This window comes from Onychostoma macrolepis, chromosome 12 (genome assembly GCF_012432095.1).
Source record: "Onychostoma macrolepis isolate SWU-2019 chromosome 12, ASM1243209v1, whole genome shotgun sequence".
Classification (NCBI taxonomy): domain Eukaryota; kingdom Metazoa; phylum Chordata; class Actinopteri; order Cypriniformes; family Cyprinidae; genus Onychostoma; species Onychostoma macrolepis.
This window is the reverse complement of record NC_081166.1, coordinates 332501-355020: the sequence shown is the minus strand read 5'-3', so window position 1 is coordinate 355020 and position 22520 is coordinate 332501. Positions and strand designations below refer to the sequence as shown.

At 38.0% G+C, this 22520-nt stretch overlaps 1 protein-coding gene across 2 annotated transcripts in view; it reads left to right on the top strand.

Moving 5' to 3' along the window:
• Window positions 1-420: 420 nt before the first annotated feature.
• Window positions 421-22520, top strand: part of fam53b (family with sequence similarity 53 member B) — a 22767-nt gene continuing 667 nt past the window's right edge. Inside the window, exons 1-5 of one of the 2 annotated variants that reach the window (XM_058793478.1) lie at window positions 713-1054; window positions 2347-2425; window positions 13012-13207; window positions 15226-15280; window positions 19588-20207. In XM_058793478.1, the coding sequence (XP_058649461.1) occupies window positions 13121-13207; window positions 15226-15280; window positions 19588-20207 (762 nt within the window). In that variant the 5' untranslated portion in view covers window positions 713-1054; window positions 2347-2425; window positions 13012-13120. Of the gene's footprint in view, window positions 655-712; window positions 1055-2346; window positions 2426-13011; window positions 13208-15225; window positions 15281-19587; window positions 20208-22520 lie in introns of those variants that run through there. The other variant, XM_058793477.1, reaches the window with a different exon arrangement.

The following is a 22520-nucleotide window of genomic DNA, read 5'->3' as shown; positions in this document are numbered from 1 at the left end:
GAAAACCAATGAGTGTCAGAATTCAAAGAACTATTTGAATTAATTTTTATTTTAAAAATTGTAATTAATTTTATTTAAATGAACTAGTGAAGACAAAATATGATTAGAAAGAGTTTTATCAGTTGCAAGACCTACTCTTTCCTTTATATATTTTATAGTATGTCTACTACCAATTTATCAATTTATCATGCTGTTTTCGCTTCTTTCATGAGACATATGTCACACACTTATTGATTTGGATCGAACTCGCTGGTAAATGAGATTAATTGAGCAGTTAATCGTAGATGAGGCAAACTTTCCGAGTTGTGATGTGTACGCGTGTTGTGTGCGGCGTTGGGCGAGTCCATTCAGACGCGGGGGTGACGCTTCTTCATTTCAAACTGAAATATTAATCAGAACCGCGTGTATCTTTGTCAGGAATCATAACTGATGCGTTTTTATGAGTCTGTATTGTGTTTTCGCTCAGTTGCAGGTGTTTCGGGTGTGTGTTGTGTGTGTTTCGTGCTGTACTCGGGTTCCGCGTCCCCCCCGCGGCTGTCTCTGAGTGAGCGGTCCGCGCTGGAGCGGCGAGAGGAGCGGCGGACGCACGCGTCGCGGGGGTGATGATGATCTGAACGGCCGTGTTTACCGATCCGGCGCGCCGCTCGCTGTCCCGTGAGTATACCGCGAAAATACGGATCAAACTGCAGTATATTTCATTATGTTTGCGCGCGCGTCGCTGTGCGTTGAGTGAGTTTCCCGCGACGCTCGCGGACGTTAGTAGCTTTTGTTCCCAGAGAAACTCTCGCATGGACACCGAATTAAAGTCGGTCAGAAACTCCGGCGGACGGTGATCGTTAAAAAACGTTTAACAAACCTTCCAAAAGGCGAACTGACGATCAAAGTCAAAGCAGAAACTCGGTTCATCTCGAACTGGGAACTGAAAACTCTAACGTTACCAGAAAACTTCAGACACGAGCTGGAAAACTACTCACTGATGAGTATTTAGAGTTATTTCATTAGTTATTCTGTATTTTAGAAAACTCAGTATTTAGATGTACTCTTTCTTTTAGAGGTACGTGGTACTTTTAAGTATGCAGAATTTCAAGAGTATTCAGTATTTTTGGAGTGTTTAGTATTTTAAGAGTATCTGGTATTTTAGAATACTCTGTATTTTAAGAGTATGCCATAGTATTCCATATTTTAAAAGTATTCAGCGTTAAGAATTTGCAGTATTTTAAGGGTAGTTTGGGGTTGTTGTTTTTTTTTTAAGTACTCAGTATTTTAGGAGTATTCTGTATTTTAAGAGTTTGCATTATTGTCGAGTATTAAATATTTTGGAATGTATTTTAAGCCTATGCGATTTTCTTGAGTATTCAGTATTTTAGAGTGCATTAGGGCTGTCAAAATGGCTGAAAAACTAAATTCGAATTTTGTACTTAAATATTATCAATATCCGATTTAATTTTAAAGGCATAATTTCAGTTCGGGGAAAAAAGCTTTTGGTTTCTCTCCTGAGGCCACAAGAGGGCGCATCGAGCAAAATATTACTAATGCACGATTCTTCAAAGCAATAAAATAACACAACTATCATTGAAAAAAGTGCATAATGTTTATAAATCAGTTTATAAGTTGCTGAAACAATTCGAAACAAAACAGCATCATGTATGAATGTATAGTTTAATACAAAGGACCGAAAACCAGTCACAAAGAGTACTTTCTTCATTTAAAAACATGAGATGCAGTGGGATGCAGAAAAACCGTCATAAAGTCTCGAGACATGTTTTTTAAAAGTTGAACTTGCATTAATTTTACATGCTTTCTAAACATGCGGCTCTTGTGCGAGACGCGAGTGAAACGCTGATAGATGTTCCTCTAGAAAATGTGATAAATATGCGTTCTGTGTGAACGACTTGGTTTCAGTTTCAAGATCTTCTCCGCATTGATGTTCTCTTGTTCCGCAATATTTTGAATGAACAGCGTAGCAGCGCCGCATCCAGTGGGTTTAATTGGATAAGCTAAAAAAACATTAAAATGCAACGACATCGTCATCGCATCTCGTGCGCAGCCTGACGCACACCTAAAATTTGAATGCAACGTTTTTGCATTCGAATGTGAATTTTTATTTTAAATTCGACGGATATTCTAATTTCTATTTTTTTTTGACAGCCCTAGAGTGCATTTTAAGCCTATGCCATTTTTTGAGTATTCACTTTTTATTTTATTTTATTCATTTACATTTTTTAATTGATGTTTATTTTTTATCATTTTTAATTTGGGATGAAATATAACCCACAGATGTTTTTGTGAGATCCATCAGGCCGTATTTAACCATGTTTTTCCTACATGTCCTTGTAATTTTCTCAGACTTCCAGACATTAATCGCAAACATTTAACTCTTGGACGTGGCCCCAGAAAGAACGTCAGAATTCTTCATATTTTAAGAGTATGTAGTATTTTAGCGTATTCAGTATTTTTAGAGTGTGTGGTATTTTAGAGACTGTGGTATTTTTAGAGTATTCTGTATAATTGAAGTGTTTCAGTATTGTGTTGAGTATTATTAGAGGAACCTGAGTACTGAGTGATGATGTATGAACTAAAGCAGCAGCAGAGTCTCATCCGAATAAGAGCAGCTCTAGAGTTTCTTGCAGATGGTGTTTATCTAGTTATCCGCACAATACCAGCTCGTTAGCTGTGATCAGGCCGTATGCAAATAAAGGATTTTCACTTCTCGCTGATCAGCAGAGAGGAAACTCAGTCACTCCCCAGGTATCTGAAGAGTCATCTGGTGTTTTGCAGTGAAGCGTTGCGACGTGCAACACTCCAGTTTTTCCTCCAGTCGCTGGTATGAATGTGTGTTTGTGTTTCTCACCTCCAGCCGTCATTTTCTGCTGAACTGTGCAGCGCCCGCAGTGTGTGTTTCACGGTAAACGGTGGCTCTGTTCTCACCAGAGCAGCTTATTGAAAAGTGTTGACTGGCTGTGTTTACAGAGCCGTGTTTGTGTGCTTGAGGAGCAGAGCGACATTTCTCAGGGCAAATTCATTTCCTTTTCAAGGGAATTGTTTCGGTTAATGTTTGTAGTGAATAGCTGGGTGTATCTGGGCGATAGACGTCATACTGTCATTGTTAGACATCAGATAGGGAATGCAGAACAGGTTTTACTGTTCCTTTTGACATAAAAGAGGCTGATTTTGACCTTTACGTAACCAATGGTGTGCACATTGAGACACTTGTTTAAATCCCTTCATTTGTGTAGTGTGTGTTTCCCTGCCGTCCACCACAGTGACCCTCAGCCGGTCTGTGTTTATATGTAAAACACTGTGGTATGAAATGTTCACGCATTTAAATTGTTATAATGTTTTCTACTATTGTTTTGATCTTTTCATTGCTATTATTATATTTCTCCACATATATTCCCAGCTTTGGCAATATTGTATTTTTTTTACAGTCATGCCAATAAAGCAATTTTGAATAGAATTGGAATTGTTTAATAAATTTCAGACACAAGCTGAAAAACTATTTACTGATGAGTATTTAGAGTTATTCCGTATTTTTAGAGTATTCAGTATTTTAGAATTCTCCATATTTATTTAGGAGTACTCTTTATTTTAGAAACACGTGGTCTTTTTAAGGATGCAGTATATCAAGAGTATTCAGTATTTTGGAGTATTACATATTTTAAGAGTATCCTGTATTTTAGAATACTCCATATTTAGGAGTACTTAAAAAAGGAAGTATGTAGTATTTTTAGTATGCAGTATTTCAAGAGTATTCTGTATTTTGGAGTATTACGTATCTTTAGAGTATCCAGTATTTTAGAATACTCCGTATTTGAAGAGTATGCCAGAGTATTCCTCTCTTCTTCTTTTTTAGTATTCAGCGTTAACAGTTTGCAGTATTTTAAGAGTATTTAGTATTTTTTTTAATTTGTGTCCTTTGATTGAATTGAAACGGTTTCAGATAGCGCTGCGGAGAGTGACGTGACGCTGATCAGCTAAAAGGCCTTTGGACTTCAGGACGCGTTACAGACCTCGTGCGATTGCTCTTTTGTCGTGCTACAGTTGTGTTTTGATAACTGGGTCACGTAATGCATGGGGCCGTAAACGCATGCACCACAGTGGAAGTTCCCTAATGAATCACAAGATAGTTTTTATGAGCTTGCTGACTTTCAGTTATTGGCAGTTCCATATTTTTATAGCGTGTTGACATCAGGCTCTGAGAGGGAAGTGCTTCATAAGATCATGAATCACCGGAGATGGACCAAGAAATCTGTGACGAACTAACAACTGCACGGAACACGCTGATGATTGTGTAAAACTGTGAAATAAGGTTTCAGTTTGAAAAGGCTTTTGTCATGCATTGAAAATATCTGAAGACAGATGAAAATGCCTAGTTAACTGTATGACTCAAGTCACTGAATTCACATGAAGCTTTTTGTGAGAAACCGACTGAAATTTAGTCACCCGCTTTATTGCAGCTCTTATATTTCAGCTTCAAGATGCATTGTCTGAATATCAGCGATGATGCAGCATATGGACTGTTTTGATACTTTATGGTGCTTTTTTATCATTTTTCGAGCATCCGACCCATTCACGTTCATTCCACGAAAAAGAGCGCCATGAACTTTCTGCTAAACTTCTCCTTTTGTGTTTGAAACACAAGCATCACGCATTCATTTTTGTGTGAATTCACCATTTGAAAGCAGCATAATTTGTGAACGTTGTGAAGCACTTGTGTTCAGGTGAGCGTGTGTTTGTGATCAGCGAGCGTCTGTCGGTTTGTGGCGAGCGCATGAATGCTGGCTTTGTGCGCCTTTCTGTGCAAATGTGGGTTATTGCCTGGTAACAATTTAACCAGCACTCTGTTAAACGTCCCGTTTCCAGATGAACTTACAGTAAAATTAACTCCTTTATTGACGCCTCACCTTTGCTGAGAAGTTAAGTGAACGTGAGCTTTACCCTGATGAGAAGAGGTGTGTGTGTGTGTGTGTGTGTGTGTGTGTGTGTTAAGCAGTCGGGCAGCTGCGTCCCATGAAAGCATTCGGTGAACATTCTTCCTCTTTTCTCATCCTTTACCCTGATACTGTGTAAGCTAACCGAGCAACTCCATAGGGCTCTATGAAATCCGTTAGATTTTTTTCCAAATTCCGTTTTTTCCATTTAAATATTTCTGGATTCTGTGTTATTTTGATTATTCCTTAAAGTAAAAAAGTTTTAATAATTTTAGTAGTAGTAGTCAGGGGTGTGGACTCGACATAATTAAAGAAGACTTGAGACTCGAATGGGACTTGAGTCCTGTGACTCAGAAAGACTTTATGATCAGATCAGGGTCGTTATCACTCTCGGCGGGTGCAGCGTGCTCGGGCTTGACTGGCAGTAAGCCGTTCAGGGAGTGCTTTATATACAATATATGCTAGTATAAATTATTGTAGTAATAGCATAATTTACGACAAAAGAACCGAGATAAGAAAAAGAAAGAAAAAAAATGACATGATTCGTCTAGTAGCGATCTCCGTTCGTGAAAATCTCTGCCCAGCAGACACACGGAGCGTGAGAAACGATCGATCACTGGTGCCGTGACCGCTGCTGTGAAACAAACATATTCCTCACTTCTGTTGTTTTTCCGACAGCGAGGTGCACCCTGAGTGACGGATCCACACCCCGCCACGACCCTCACACTCTGCCCGACTCCACGTGCTTTCATTTTCATTTTTATTTGTAATAAACACCTCTCTGAGACCCTTTTTTTTTTTGTTCAGTCAGTTACATATTTTAATTGCATGTGCATTTTATTTTATTTAAACCTTTTATTTAAAAATTTTAAATTAATCCATAATCGAGATTGAAATCTGAGTTTAAAGTTATGGTGCAACTGGATTAAAGTTAATCTTAAATAATATTACTTAAATCCAGGATCAAAATGATGGGTTAAAATGTAAACCTGCTTATTTTTAAAGATTTAAAGTTTGATGCAACAGAATTATTAGATAAACCTTGATTTAATCTAGATTTAAACAATTTAGCTATAATTTGAATGAAAAATAGCAGCAGTAGGCCTAATGATCATTTAAAATATAATTTGAAGAAGTGTTTCTTTCACAAAATGAGCATTGTGTATATATATATATATAACTATAAAATATACTCAATTGTTCTCCCTCTTCACCAGGCACTCATTTCACTTTTATTTCTTTGGGGATAAATAACTGAATTCACGTGTTGTAAATCAGTCTGTATATAGCGCACATAGCCCCTAAATTTAGCGATCAACAATGCATATTATAAACTTAACATTTAACGTACAACATTTTGTCTTTGTTACTCTTAGTTATAAAGGATGCACATCATTTTCTTCATGAGTTTGTCTCTATCAGTATTGCATGTTTCCTCTCACATGTAAAGTACGGTGGCAGTTTATCTTCTGGTTGTTTCAAAGTGGTTCTTTCTGTGTTTCCACTCGTTTTTAAATCTGTTTCATTGAGGTTCCAAATAATGTCTCATTGGCTTCAATATAACACCTAGAAGCATATATTCTTCTTATGCACACATCCAAAGTATTGCAGCTGTTATTTCTTATGAAATTCTGTTGTCTTTGCTATTCTGTTACTAATAAAATAGTTTTTTCACTGCTTGTATTTTGGCACAATCCCTAAATTGAACTTGAGTAGTTTTACTAAGGGCACCCATCTCACATGAAATTAAACTAGCCTATGTAGAACATTATACCCAACATCCTGATATAAATTACTATAAATTTGATGTGGTAATTAATACGGAGACACTGATTTGGGCAAAGAGCACTAGTTGAGGACTTGGACTTGTCTGTCTTGACTCGGGACTTGAATGCAAAGACTCGAGACTTACTTGTGACTTGGTCCCACCTCTGTTAGTAGTAGTAGTATGTACGTTCTATTGAACAATAGTTATGTATTTCTGGCTCAATGTCTTCAAGTTAAACCGAACTTTTATTTTGACGGGTTGAATACCTTTAAATTTCTTTGTCTATATGATATGATGCTAGTTTTACTCTAATGAAATGGTAAAATGCTCGTTAAGTGACACTCAGAGCAGTTCTGGAGATGTTGTTCATGTATTTATCTCCTCATTTAGTGAGACGACAGACTCTGAACTCAGTGTGTGTGTAGTAAACGAAACCGTGCGTCTGTGCCATTCATTCACGCAGAGCACAGGATTCATATTTAAATAGTATATCGTGGCTTAATATTTGCAGACACTAATCCATATCGCGATTTGGTTTAAGTGTAATGACCTACTTTTGATTAATTCATCCAAACTTTGACAAATTCCGTGACATTCCGCATTATACAGTAAATTCTGTTTTATGACTGAGTTCCGCGATTCTGTCCACGTTTTCCACATCGCAGAGATCATAGGGCCGTAGCTCTTGCGGTGAAGCCTATAAACTGGAGTTTGAAACTCTTGGCTCTCGCTCACTGTTTGGTTGGAGTTCATATGTTTCACAATTGGATCTGTCTGTGATGTTTCTGTTGCCACAGAGCTGGCTGACGTCGTAAACAGCCCGCGGTCGCGCCTCTCCTGCTAGTTTAGTTTGGTTTTGGCACAAAGCGCGAGGAACGTCGGGTCACATGACTAATTGATTAGCCCGATAGCCTCACCGCGAGCGTCGCCGGGCAGGTGCTGAATGGAGAGCTGAGGTTCTGCCCTTTTCTGGAGGGGTTTTCTATTCATGCTTTTGCTTTTGAGAAGATTTATGTTCAGAACGAGTTGGCGGTCGTGTGAGCTCTGGGAATGCGTGTAACGTTAGACCTCGTGGGTGTGTTCAGCAGCAGAAAGTTCACCCAAAACACACTCTGAAAGGACCGTGTTCCTCCTGCGTCTGACCGTAACGCTCTGTGTTTTCATTGAGATAAACTTTCCAGGATCTTTGGGTCTTTCCCACACCGCCAGTGCTGAGAAAAGAGATTTATTTGTGATTGTCTTCTCATGTTTTTGGGCCTGTGTGTCTCTCTGAAGCTCCGTCACTGTAATTTGCATGAGGGGAAAGTCGTTAATGTGCCAGAAACAGGTCGTCTACGGGAGAACGATGCCTGCGGGTCATGCTGTCAGAGAGGAATCTGACGTGTTTTTCTCTGCACACGAGTCTCTCTGGCATGTCTTAAAAATCCTGTGAAAAGAAACATCCTTAATTGTTTTTTATTTATTTTTGAAGATTTAGTTTTGGTGTTTTTGCCTTTATTACGATAGGACAGATGTGAAGTGGGAGAGAGATGGGGACGGGATCGGGAAAGGTCCTCGAAAACATACTTAACATTGAATAAATTCAGATCAAATTCTTTTGCAATATTCCCATCTGTTTGACTTAGGCATTGATAATTAATGTACACGTGTGTAAATGTAGGACCCTATGAAATCCGTTTTATTATTTCCCAAATTCCATTTTAATTTTTCTGGATTTTTTTTTTTATTTTTTTAACAGTTAAATTACATTGTATTACTTAAAAAGCAAGTCTAATCAATTAAAATGATGAAACTTAGCCTATACAATTTAACATCAATTTATTAAAACTTTAATGAAAATAACATGTTTAGGGCCGTATGAAACGTTTTATTTTTTCTCGCCTTCTGTTTTATTGTTACCAAATTCTGTTTAAGCATGTCTAATTATTTGAATGCATAAAAACAACTTAATTTACTTAATAAAATAACGTTTTAGCTAATAATTTTAGTAATAGTAGTAGTATTACGTACATTCTACTAAACAATAGTAATATCTTTAAATTAAACTGAACTTTTATTTTGATGATTGCCATGAATACCTTTACATTTCTGTGTTTTTATATAATATGACAATAGTTTCTCTCAAAAGAAATGGTAAAATGCTTGTGAAGTGACTCTCAGAGCAGTTCTGGAGATGTTGTTCATGTATTTATCTCCTCATTTAGTGAGACGACAGACTTTGAACTCACTGCGAGCGTCGCACGCTTCAGTGTGTGTGTGTGTGTGTGTAGTAAACGAAACCGTGCGTCTGCACCATTCATTCACACAGAGACATGCAGAAAATGTGGGATTTTAAATAGTATTTTTGCTGCTTAGGTAATATTTACAGATACTAGTCCATATCGCGATTTGGTTTAAGTGTAATGACCTACTTTTAATTTAATTCATCCAAACTTTGACAAATTCTGTGACATTTCGCGTTATTCAGTAAATTCTGTTTTTGTGACTGAAGTCCATGATTCCGTCAGTGCAGAAAACAATAGGCCCTAGTAAATGTTTCCAGTATTGTCCTCTCAGAGGAGGATGATGATGATGAGTACGGGTCTGAGTGACTCGAGGGTGAGCAGATGATTTTTGTGGCCCGGAGGAAGTGTGCCGCTCCGCTGATTGCTCTGAGCGTCGAGTCACGTATCCGCCGGCTGAAGTCAGTCTCGCCCTTCAGATAGAGCTTATCTCCTTCCCAGCGTCCCGTGAGTGTGGAGATACCACCACACGCTCCCATCAAACACACAGCTCTGCTTACTCAGATGAAACATTTATTTTAGACATGTTTGATGTGAATGGGTTTTAACTAGAGATGCACCGATATATGATTTAGGTACGCGACCAGAATGTTTCAACATGATTGCAATGTGATTTTATTAGGGATGCACGATATGAAAAATTTTAACCGATACCGATAACCAATAATTAAGTCCTTCTCATGGCCGATACCGATAACCGATAAGTTCACATTTTTATATTATAATTTTCATATAATCTGCAGTTTGTGCACTCAGGAGAATACAAAATCTAAGATGCACTGATGAAACTGATATTTTAGTAGCTCTGGCCTAACTATAATAGCAAACATCAGTCCTGACTCTTCAAATGTTTTTATTTTTTGTGTAAGGCACCACAATACTTAGTAACAGAAATGGTTTAACAGAACTATGACAGAACTATGGTTTATCTGCAATTAACAACTCATTAACAACAAATTTATATTCAAATATTTCATGCATAAAGAAATGCATCTATTCAACCTTTTTAGTGCATGAGGATGAGGAAGTTATATAGGGACTTTAAGCAACAGCTGCGAATGGAACGGCTACATTGACCGGAAGTAAGCTGTTACACCGCCGCAGCCGAGAACACAAAAGTCATTAAGCAACCTAAACGAGACGACGCAAACTTCCAGACCGGCGAAGACATGTTCACAAACGATGATGTAATGAGCGCGACACAAGCTGAGAGTCACTGCAGTTTAAAGCTTGCACTCGGAAAGTGGATGACTCTCAGATAAATCAGACGATTGATTGATTTACCAGCAAGCGTACTTTATCGGATCTAGTTATTGGATTTCATTTATTTATCGGCGCAATAAAAATGACGTCATTTTCACCCATGTCGGTCGATAATTTATCTGTCTGATAAATATCGTGCATCCCTAGATTTTATGCAATAGTTCAATAAACAAAAATTTAAAATTAAGTGACTTACATTTTATACACAATATTGACTGTTTTTGCTCAATTTCGCTGATGAAAATAGTTCCAATCAAAGCCACAGCAGAACTATTTTGTGTCTCTGAGTAACACAGCGGTGTTTCGTTACTGAATCCATGTTTCTGAACGAATCAAGTCAATGATTCAGTAACCCATTCACAAAGACAGCAGTGCTTGAATCAGAATCTGTTGAATTAAAGGAACACTTTTTTTGAAAATAGACTCATTTTCCAACTCCCCAAGAGTTATACAGTTGAGTTTTACCGTTTTCGAATCCACTCAGCCGATCTCCGGGTCCGGTGGTAGCACTTTTAGCGTAGCTTAGCATAGATCATTGAATCTGATTAGACCATTAGCATCTCGCTCAAAAATGACCAAAGAGTTTCGATATTTTTCCTGTTTAAAGTTACCTAACTGGGGACTACTTTCAGGCGCTGCGTAATATCGTTGCGCCTGCTGCACCCATGGTACGGCAGCAAAGTTCCTTGATTATTACGCCGGAATGAGAGTATAGTTCCTAGCCATATCGGCCTAGAAAATCGCAACTTTGCATTTTCCGTCAGTCTTAGTGCACGGTGTAACTACAGAAGTGTCAAGTTTGGAAAAATATCGAAACTCTTTGGTCATTTTTGAGCAAAATGCTAACGGTCTAATCAGATTCAATGATCTATGCTAAGCTACGCTAAAAGTGCTACCGCCAGATTTGGGGAATTGTAATGTTTAAAAATGCATTGTCAAAAAAAAAAATGTGCGTTAAAAAAAAAAAAGCATAGATTTTTGTTTGTATATGCTGTCAGTTATAGTTTTTTAGAAAGAAAATCGGTATCGGCAGGTCACACTTACAAAAAAAATCAGAATCGGCCAAGCAAATTGCAATCGGTGCATCTCTAGTTTCAACACAATTTTTATGCACCATTTTTCCAAATTGTATTGTTTTTTGTTTTTTTTGTTGTTGACTAGTAATCAAATTAATAGCTAGCCAGTTGTGTTCCTACGAATTATAAAACATTAATCAATTCATCTTTTATCTATTTTTATTATGTTTAATGTTATTGACCGTAATAAAAAGGTTATATACACGCACCTCGTATCTACTGTTATAATCAGCCCCACTCTGTTTTAGTTTTTTTCTCTATTTTCATGCTACAAATGTACCATAAATACGATGCACTCTGTAGAGATGTGACTCGTCCTGCTGTCAGATCCACAATCAGGAGGAACTCTGTTCTGAAATGTAGAAATCTAGTGATCTGATCATCATCTCTGAGCGTTTAGAGATGTTGTGGCTGATGTTCTTGAATTGCTGTGAAGCTCTAAACTCACATCTGGCTCGCATTAGCGGCTCTAGAGTTCCTCGAGGAGCGAGGCAGCGGTGTGTTTTGATAACCGTGAGGTCACACTTATTTTCGGCTCGTCCTGGAGGAAGAGATCACATGACCTCGTCTCCGGACACGAGTCGCTTGAGAACTTGCTCTCGCTGGTTTCTGTTCATTTATAATGGTTTTATTCATGCACACTGCCTGATTTAGGTTAGGATTGTGTTTTGTTTCTTCTTCTTTTTAAACTCAGATGCAGTGTTGGGTAAGTTACTCTTAAAAAAAAGTATTTAATTACTTATTAATAATTACTTTCTAAATCCTATATCAACCTCGACAAGTTAATGATACAAGGATAAACATGAAACGCTTCTTTTAATTCTTTCAAATAAATAATAGATAACTACATAAATTATTCTGCTCACACTTTAGATTAGAGTCCAGTTCTCACTGTTAACTAACTATTAACTATGGCTCAATATACTCCTAATTACTGCTTATTAATACTTAAAGTAGTTGTTAAGTTAAGTTTGAGTAGGATTAAGGATTTAGAATAAGGTCTTGCAGAATAAGACATTAATATGTGCTTTTTAAGTAATAATAAACAGCCAATATCCCAGTAATATTCATGCTAATAACCAACTAGTTAATAGTGAGAATTGGACACTAAAGTGTTACTAATATTCTTATCAACTCACCAAAGTATTTAAAGTCAGAAGCGTGCATAAAAAGCATGCATTTTAAGGTTAGACTTTAAATTTTGATGTTAAATCCACTATACATGCTCTACAGTCGATACACAGTATTAAGTTCAATTACATAAGAACTTCTGTAATTACAAAAAAAATAAGAGTAATCCCTTTACTTTTTCAAGGGAAAAGTAATTCAATTACAGTAACTAATTACTTAGTAACTAGTTACACCCAACACTGCTCAGATGTCATAAAGCTTCTCAGTGTCATAAATATAAAGCTAAAGACTAGGAATAAGCTGACCAGTGGCATGTAGACGTCTGTATTGTAGATTTCAGTCTGACTTTCTTGCTCGGAGATCAACAAATGTTGGAAACTTTGTAATCCATCAAGACTATATTGTTCCCTGAAGATTTGTACTTCATCCAAAGATGGTTTTGTAGTGAACTTGACATGTGTGACGGTTGAATAATGTGAATGGAAACACATTTCACCCATGTGCATGTAATAAGCAGACAGAACACTGTCTGACGGGTTCCTGTCCTGTTCTCTGTCCAGGCTGAAGAGCGTTTGGTCCTGATGTGGGAGTGATCGGATCGGATCAGCGCTGCACTTGAATGATGAGCTTCAGTAGATCTGTCCTGCACTGGAATGGTCTGTGGCAAACATGTGCGTTGCCATGGTAATAATTCACACTAAAACACTGGAAAAGAAGGCCGTCGATGATGTAATATCCACAGAGTCTCTGCAGCTGGTAAGACAACAGCGCTTCACATTAGAGACGTCAGGCGTCATGCATAATTTACTCCCTAATTATCAGTGTTGAGCTCAGGATGATTTCACACACACTGCTCCAGTTCCAAGTGGATTTAGTTTAATCAGATCCATGACAGTCTAGTTTGTAGTAATTCTCATTAGCTCATTCGCAGTCATTTTTAGGGCTGTAGATTTAGCACGTTAATTTTGGATAAAATAACACATTAAAATGCCCCGTCCAGACCTGTCTGTCATCTTACATCGATGCGCTATGTGATGAACATGCACAGCACAACTGAGTCTATTAGAATGCAGTGAAATGAGCCTAAAATTCAACATATGAGCACAAAAAAATCACTCTCTTTATATTTATATCATATGATATAGTTGAGCAGTATCACATTAGCAGGAGTGCTGTTTTCCCCGGGATCATTGCAAAATGTGATTTATACAGCAGATCAATATACAAGAAGTTCATATTGCCTTACATTTTAAACTAGTGCAGTCAAGCAATTAATCGCATCCAAAATAAATAAAAGTTTTTGTTCACATAATATATATGTGTACTGTGTATATTTATTATGTATATGTAAGTACAAACAAATGCATGTATTTAAGAAAAATATGTAATATTTATATATTAAATATATTTATATATAATATAAATTATATGAATATAAATATATACATGTAAATATTTTCTAAATATCTACTGTATGTGTGTGACTATATATATATATATATATATATATATATATATATATATATATATATATATATATATATATATATATATATATATATATATATATATATATATATATATATATATATTACACAGTACACCCACACATATTGAGTAAACAAACTTTTATTTTGGATGCGATTAATCGCAGGCAGCTTATTTTCTGAATAAATCATCTGTTGAATAAGGCTGCAACAAACGATCATTTTGATAATCGATTAATCTAACGATTATTAGAACGATTAATCGACTAATCGTCAATTATTTCACTGATTAATCAGTAGTTTAAATGCAATTAGTTAAAATGTTAAGTTATACATATTCTAACATTTAGGTCAATTCAGCTTAAGAAAAGCACATTATGTAATTACAATTAATTGGTAACACTTTACAATAAGGTTCATTGGTTAACATGAACTAAGAATTAACAATACTTCTACAGCATTTATTAATCTTGGTTAATGTTAATTTCAGCATTTATTAAGCGTTCATATAACCAAAACAGTCCTGAGCTAGATCAAGCTTTGATTCCTGTAAACCAAACTATCACTTTAATTAAATATTTTTTCCCCACTAATAAACACATTTTATCATTAGCTAGCGCCACACGCTGGTTGAACCGCAGTATTGCAGGCTCTTGCATTAGGTCATGAGATCAAACGATTACTCGACCACAAAAATATTTGTAGACAATTTGTTATTGCTGACGTTGACGATCATGTCGACTACTCGTTTCAGCTCTACTGTTGAATGAATGATTCAGTGACTCGCTGCCACCTTTTACTCTCATATTTAGACTATCATTTCATTTTTTGAAATCATACTTCAATATTCATTTTTTTAAAAACCCATTAATAACCATTTATTATCATTATTATGTTGAATCAATACTTCTTTATAAAGCTGCTTTTTGAAATGTCCACTCGATGCTTTTCTCATTTAACACAATAATGAGTTTAAATGATCTTTTGGGGAGTAATTTCACAGCCAAAATTGATGTGTGGTTAATTTGCAATCAGCATTCCTATAGTTAATTAAATAGTTTTTTATAATTGCTTGACAGTAATGTGGTTGTGAAGCTGTACTCAAGCGTTTGTGTTCGCGATCAGACTGATAATCTGTCAGGCGGAGGATCTGCACACGTGCGAGCTTTAGTTGTGGTTTACATGATGTGCACTAGTCAGAAAGCACACGGAGGGGTTTTCTGTCCCCGTGTGCTTGCGTTGATCTGGATCTGGACGCTCATCTGATCCGTCTGTGTGTTTCTACAGCATGAGCCGCCGACCATGAGCCAGGGGACGGCCCTCTTCTCCTGCGGGATTATGGGTAAGTGCCAATACACCGCTGTGTTGTCTTTTTAGCGATCAAACATCTTTCTGTTCTGCATTTGCCCCTTCACTGATTGGATCAGCGTATCTTCGCCTCCATGAAAGAGCGAAATAGAAAGTGTGCCGCCCTCACATCTGCTGATTTGGTGTCTGATACCCATGAGGCCTAGTTTCAGACGCCACAGGTGCGAGCCGAATGCCAGCCGGTGTCATGTGTGAGCAGCTCGATGTTTGTCTCCAGAACAACTGCTCTCAGAAAACAGAGGTTGTAAAAGAATGGAGCCAGTCTTCGAGTGGAATAAACAGAGTTGAGTGATCAATAGGGTTTTGTGCTGCGTCAGATCGATGCCCACAGCGGTGTGTGCTGCTTAGGCTGTCTTTGTTTTGCTTCGTGCCCACAGCCAGAGCATTTCTGCTTTTGACTTGAGAAAAATGCCCCTCCGCAACGAGAAGCGCTGCTGTTCTGATGCGCTGGGTGTGAACCCGAGCCACACACTGCCATCTGAACATTCCCTGGACATCATCAGGGACCCCTGCAGGGAGAACATTTCCCTCATAATTATAACCGTGATTAAGCATATGCTTACTGTAATTTACTGTATACTCTTAGATGCCGTTAGAACTTAAATGTTTGTGGAATTTTTCAATTTTAATGGTTCATTTTAATTTAAATAATGTAAAATAATAATGTAAAAGCATGTCTAAGTTGTCTAGTTGCATTCATAAAACTTTAGCAACTTAATATTTGATTGTTTTTACAATAATATGGCCATATGTGACCCTGGACCACAAAACCAGTCTTAAGTCGCTGGGGTATATTTGTAGCAATAGCCAACAATACATTGTATGGGTCAAAATTATAGATTTTTCTTTTATGCCAAAAATCATTAGGATATTAAGTAAAGATCATGTTCCATGAAGATATTTTATAAATGTCCTACATCAAAACTTCATTTTTGATTAGTAATATGCATTGCTAAGAACTTAATTTGAACAACTTTAAAGGTGATTTTCTCAATATTTAGATGTTTTTGCTCCCTCAGATTCCAGATTTTCAAATAGTTGCATCTCAGCCAAATATTGTCCAACAAACCATACATCAATGGAAAGATTATTTATTCAGCTTTCAGATGATTTATAAATCTCAATTTCGAAAAATTGACACTTAAGACTGGTTTTGTGCTCCAGGGTCACATATATCATTTGTTCAGAAATTCTGTGTTGTCTGTTTTAATTTTCCTGGATTTATGCATTAATGCATTAATTTTTATCAAAAACAGTGGTGATCAAAACATTAACAATTGAATCTTTTAAAATGTAATCAAATAAATTGAACAGTTTCTTATTTTTATGATTATGGTCTGACACTAGTAGCTCTGAAGATGACGTTTATGTGTTCATATAGTGAGATGCAGACGAGCGCCACATGCGCTTCAGTACTGTATGTGATCATGCAGTGCATTTTTGTTTTTACAATCGTGCAATTATTGCATAATAGCTTACAGCACAAGCCTGATTTCGTGAGCTGTATGTGAGGCAGTGTTTTACACCTGGTTCACACATACTCCGTTTGCAGTCCATGTGCGGTACGCAAGCGGTGCAGAAGCAGCTTTCACACAGGAGACTGATCCGTGGCTGTTTACCACAAACACAACATTTTTTATTTTTATTTTAAATACAAACATTGTTACTGAATATGCTTTTTCAGCATAGTGATTATTTTTTTACACAGTACAGTAATACAATCTTTCATAGACGTGTTTAAATGCATTTATAATAAATAATAAGCAACACATTATTCAGTGCTTTTTACTTTTGCATTTACTTCTAGATTTATATATTAAGTTGCTTATGCAAGTGGCAAAACATTTAAACTACTTTTCGTACGTTATCACAAACATTAAAGCTCACCATTGACAGAAACAGTCAGCTCTACTACCTTTTCGTTTGCATTTAAATCTTTATTACAAGCAATCCCGCAGTTCATAAAGAACTTTGTTTCACTACCTCCACGAGTGCCATCTATTATTGCCTTGTTTATCTAAAAGTGCTCTTTTCCTTTAAACCTAGCCAAAAAGCCATAGCCTATGTGTTGACTGTGAAACACAGTAGATTTTAATTATATGCACTTAAGGTGTAATTACTACATTTTAGTGTCAATTCATGTTCATATTTACAGCAAACAATGCGCTGTTACTTTAATTCAACACTTGCAGCGTAAAACGATCTCTGCACTGCTGCAGACGCACCGCTCCTGGAACGCACTGGAAAAATAAGCACCGCTTAGGCTACACGCACTGCAAGTGGAGTGTGTGAACCTGGCGATGTGTGTGTGCGCTTTGAGTGAGTGTACCGTCTCCAGGAGAGCGCTCGAGTGCTGAATGGTTGAACACTGGTAATAATTAAAAAGAAATGCATTTTATAAACTTTAGTGACGATGCGACACTGCCTGTCGACTGTGCAGCTCGCTTATAGTGCAGATGCGATGTGATTTGAAGCCATTTGCGCATTTTGAGAGAGAAAGAGACAGAGCGTGTGGTGATTCGATCAATCGGAGCACCCCTAGCAGGGATCCTCAAATCTGGCCCATGAGATCCACTTTCCTGCAGAGTTTAGCTCTAACCTTAATCAAACACACCTGAGCATGCTACTTTTTGTCTTCAGAATCATTATAAAATCACAGGTAGGTGAATTTGATCAGGTTTGGAGCTAAACTCTGCAGTGAATTGGCCCTCCATGGCAAGATTTGAGGAACCCTGCCGTAGAGTATAAGTATATAGTGTAGAGTGTGAGCATGTAGTATAGCGTGCATGTAGTATAGGGTGTAAGTAATATAGATTGTGAGTATATAGTATAGAGAGTGAGTACGTAGTATAGAGTGCAAGTAATATCGAGTGCGAGTATGTAGTATACTGTAGAGGGCATGTAGTATAGGGTGTACGTAATATAGATTGTGAGTATATAGTATAGAGAGTGAGTACGTAGTATAGAGTGCAAGTAATATCGAGTGCGAGTATGTAGTATACTGTAGAGTGCATGTAGTATAGGGTGTAAGTAATATAGATTGTGAGTGTATAGTATTGAGTGTTTGTAGTATAGAGTGTAAGTAATAGAGTGTAAGTAGTATAGAGTGTGAGTATATAGTATAGAGTGTAAGTAATAAAGAGTGAGTATGTAGTGTAGAGTGCTTGTAGTATAGATTGTGAGTAATAGAGTGAGTATTTAGTATAGGGAGTGTGTAAAATAGAGTGCAAGTAATATGGAGTGTGAGTATTTAGTATAGAGAGTGTAAGTAATATAAAGTAGTATAGAATGTGAATATATAGTATAAACAAGTATGAGAGTATAGTATGTCATGTTTCTCACGTCTCTGTTTTTCCTAGTCACGTTTCACTTCATTCTGAGTAACTTCATGTTTTATCGCACCGCTAGCGATGTGTTTCGACAGTAGTTGGTCAGAGGTCTCACGGGGTGCGAGTGATTCACATTAAGAGCAAGGAACCAAAACACGCTCTCAACACACAGATGTTCAGCCGTCTGGCAGCCTGCCACCAATCAGACGGCTCTATTTCTGGCTCTTTGTTTCTCAGGCACAGCTGTGTTGTTTGTGAACATCTACAGGCTCTTCCTGTGAACTCGGCACTCCTGCTTCTCTTTTGTTCGCCTCTGTGGAGTTAAAAAAGCATCTCAAACTAGAGGTTGATACATTGATCTTGCGTTAATTTAATGTGCATAGTACTACAGCAGAGCTGCACAATATGGGGAAAAAAGTCAAATTGTCATTTACCAATAAAAAAAAAAAAACATTTTCTAATAATATTGCGATTTAAAATGAACTGAATAATCCAGATTTGGGGTGTTTGTTTGATTCGTGGATCAATTCTGAGATCTTCCGAATGCATCGTGATTCTCTCTGGGATCGATTTTGAGTTTATATTTTAACAGCAGATGTTAACAGTTTTTATCCGCGCACTCAAATGCTCATTCTGTGTTCAGCTGAGTCTGTAATCTCACCTCGGCTCAGAATGCTTTTATGATTAATGTAAACATAGCCCACTGTGAACACCCTTGTAATCTGCTTCAACCTTTTTGAATTTTATGAATGATTATTTTAGGTTCGAGTGTGTTTTAAGGATTTGGAAACGAGCAGAGTACGGCTGATTCTGAAGCATGCAGCGCCACCTGCTGCTCAAAACTAAGCTCAGAATCAATGCTGAATCATTTCTCGATTCACGATGCATCGATTTATTTTCCCAGCCCTAGTTCTAAGTGTCTGAGGTTCTGAGGGCAGGTGTTGTGTTGCAGAGTCTGGACGCTGGCCGGAGGTGTGTGGTGTCCAGCAGCGACCCGTGGGCTCCAGTCTGGAGAGTCTGTGGGACAGTGTGCGAGAGACGGGCGCCAGCGGCGGGATCAGCAGTCTGCTGCACGATCTGAGTCTGAGCGAAGCGCCCTCTGCTGGCAGCGCCGCGCCGCCCAGTAAACGCCAGTGCCGCTCGCTGTCCTGCTCGGAGGAGCTGGGCTGCCGCTCCTCGTGGCGTCCGCAGGGGTCGCGCGTCTGGACGGCGGTGGAGAAGCGGCGCTGTCTCAGCGGGGGGAGCGTTCAGCGCGGCGCCTTCGCTCCGGCCGGGTTTCCCTGCATGCAGCGCAGCTCCAGCTTCAGCCTTCCGACGCGCAACGATCTGCCAGAGCCCTTCGGCTTCTCTTTCTCCGCGTCCCCGCAGACGCTCTACCTCTCGCAGGAGCGGATCTGCCCCGCCGAGTCTTCACCCGACTCCACGCCCGAGCTGCAGCGCCGCAGACAGGGACTCGCCCGCAGCCGCTCACAGCCCTGCGTCCACAACCACAAGAAGACCGGCGTGAAGCGCAGGAGACCGGCGGACTCTCACAAACACAGGCCTTCACTGGACCTGCTCAAGATGAGACAGGTGTGTGTGTATGTGTGTGTGTGTGTGTGTGTGTACCTGTTTTTCTATACAGGTGGGGACTTACACCTGAATACACACAGACTCATGGGGACTCGTGTCGCGGGTAAACAAGCTAATAAATCACACAGAATGAAGTTTTTTGAAAATCTAAAGATGCCTGTAGTCTCCTGTAAGGGGTAGGTTTAGGTGTAGGGTTGGTGTAGGACAATAGAATATACGGTCTGTACAGTAGAAGAAGCATTACGCCTATGGAGAGTCCCCACAAGGATAGCAAACCAGACGTGTGTGTGTGTGTGTGTGTGTGTGTGTGTGTGTGTGTGTGTGAGTGTTCCTGAATGAATACGTCAGTCACTGGGTTTTGTAACCGTTTCTGTCCAAACATGTCCACTAGATGAGGACGTGAGGCTGTTTCTGTCTCAATCTCTGTTGTATTAAATAATGATAAACTGCACGTCTGTAGTCACTGATCGCCTTGAGGTCAGAGGTCATCCGGTCAGCACACTGATTCCAGGAATAAGAACTGAACCATTACTTGAGCACTCTGTGTGTTTATTGTTTGCTCTAGCCACACACACACACACACACACACACACACACAATGTTGATGATTGTGTCTGTGGAAAAACGGCTCTATTTACAAACCAAATATTTTGTTTCTGTGGTAACGAGGTCTGATGTAACGAATAAGAACTGATCAGTTGTAGTGTTGTCAAAAGTGCCAACTGTGATACCAGTCGTACTGAAATTTTAAAAACGTCCATTTCCTGCTAACATTTGATTCTTATACAGAGCTGATTGGCTACAATGATCTGTTGTTTAAGAATCCGCTCAACAGAGCTCAAATGTTAGCGGGAAATGGACGTTTTTAAAACTTCAGGACTGACTTAGTACTTTTGATGACACTAGTCAGTTAGGTGTCATTAGTGAAATATCAGACGTGTGATTGGCCAGTCAACAGAACACATCCATCATTAAGACGGATTAATCCATAATAACGCTTCCTCCAGTGGGGGAAAAGTGTTCTGGTGTGAATCAGGAGAGAAATCTGCAGATCAAGCAGTGTTTACAAGCCAAAACAGCTCTAAACACATATGTGGCTGGATTTTGATGCGAGAGACGACAGCAGATGCACTTTTTCACTGCAGGAAGCGTTATTATTAGTGATGCACGGTATATCGACCACCATATCGGTATCGGCCGATAAATGTAAATTTTTCTGTTATTGTTATCGAACCGATAAGAGAATCACTTCGAAAAGGAAAATGCAGTGAAGTGCAACATGTACAGGGCAAGTCTGTCATATTATAATGAGAACATTACTGTTAAATAATGAATGAAATCTTTGTGCGTCCGTGTTTTAGCGCGTTGTTACGGGAAGAGCGGAGCCACACATTCATCACTAGCACAGTTAAGTTCGCTTGTGCATGTGCAGTCGTCTGTGCAATTGTAGGTTGTAATATTGTTTATTTTATGCATATATATCTGATTTATCTCATAGGCCTATAGAATTCGTTTGGTTAAGTTAATAGAGCGTTAATACAGCGCTTCAGTGATCATCTTCAGCTCATGCAGCTCAAACAGCAGCGCACAACATTAATAACTATATGATTGGGACTATCATATATATATATATATATATATATATATATATATATATATATATATATATATATATATATATATATATATATATATATATATATAAAATATTATAATGAGAACAATATTATAATAAAACGCCAGAATTCTTTGGCTTAATTTGTCGCGTTTCAGCGCATTGTTGCGGGAAGAGCCAAGAGTGCCTCACAACTTATTAGCGCATAACTTAGTTCAAGATCACTTGCACATTTGTGTCTTTTTGTGCGCATATAAGTTATAATATTATGTTTATGTTGTATAAATAAGTGCTTCAGTTTACTGGTGTTCATTCAGCTCCTCAGCAGCGCACAGCTAAAACTGCATGCTGCTATATTTGAAACAGTGGTATTAATTTAAGATACCACTTTTTCAAAATCATTATATTAATAATAACCACCACTTTTACATTATTTAAGCATTCTTTTATTTATTTGTAAGGCTGCTTAGTGTTTGATTTATGTTGAAGTGTTTAATTATATAAAAATTTGGATTTCGATTTATCTGCCAACATATCGGTTATCAACTTTCATTTATAAAGAATTATCGGTTATCAGCCAAAATTTTCATATCGGTGCATCACTAGTTATTATGGATTATAGACTCGTGTTTTAGTCAGAAAAAGCTAGAAGTTTGATGTTGATGACATTAAAAACAGTCTTGGTTGAGCTCTAGCGT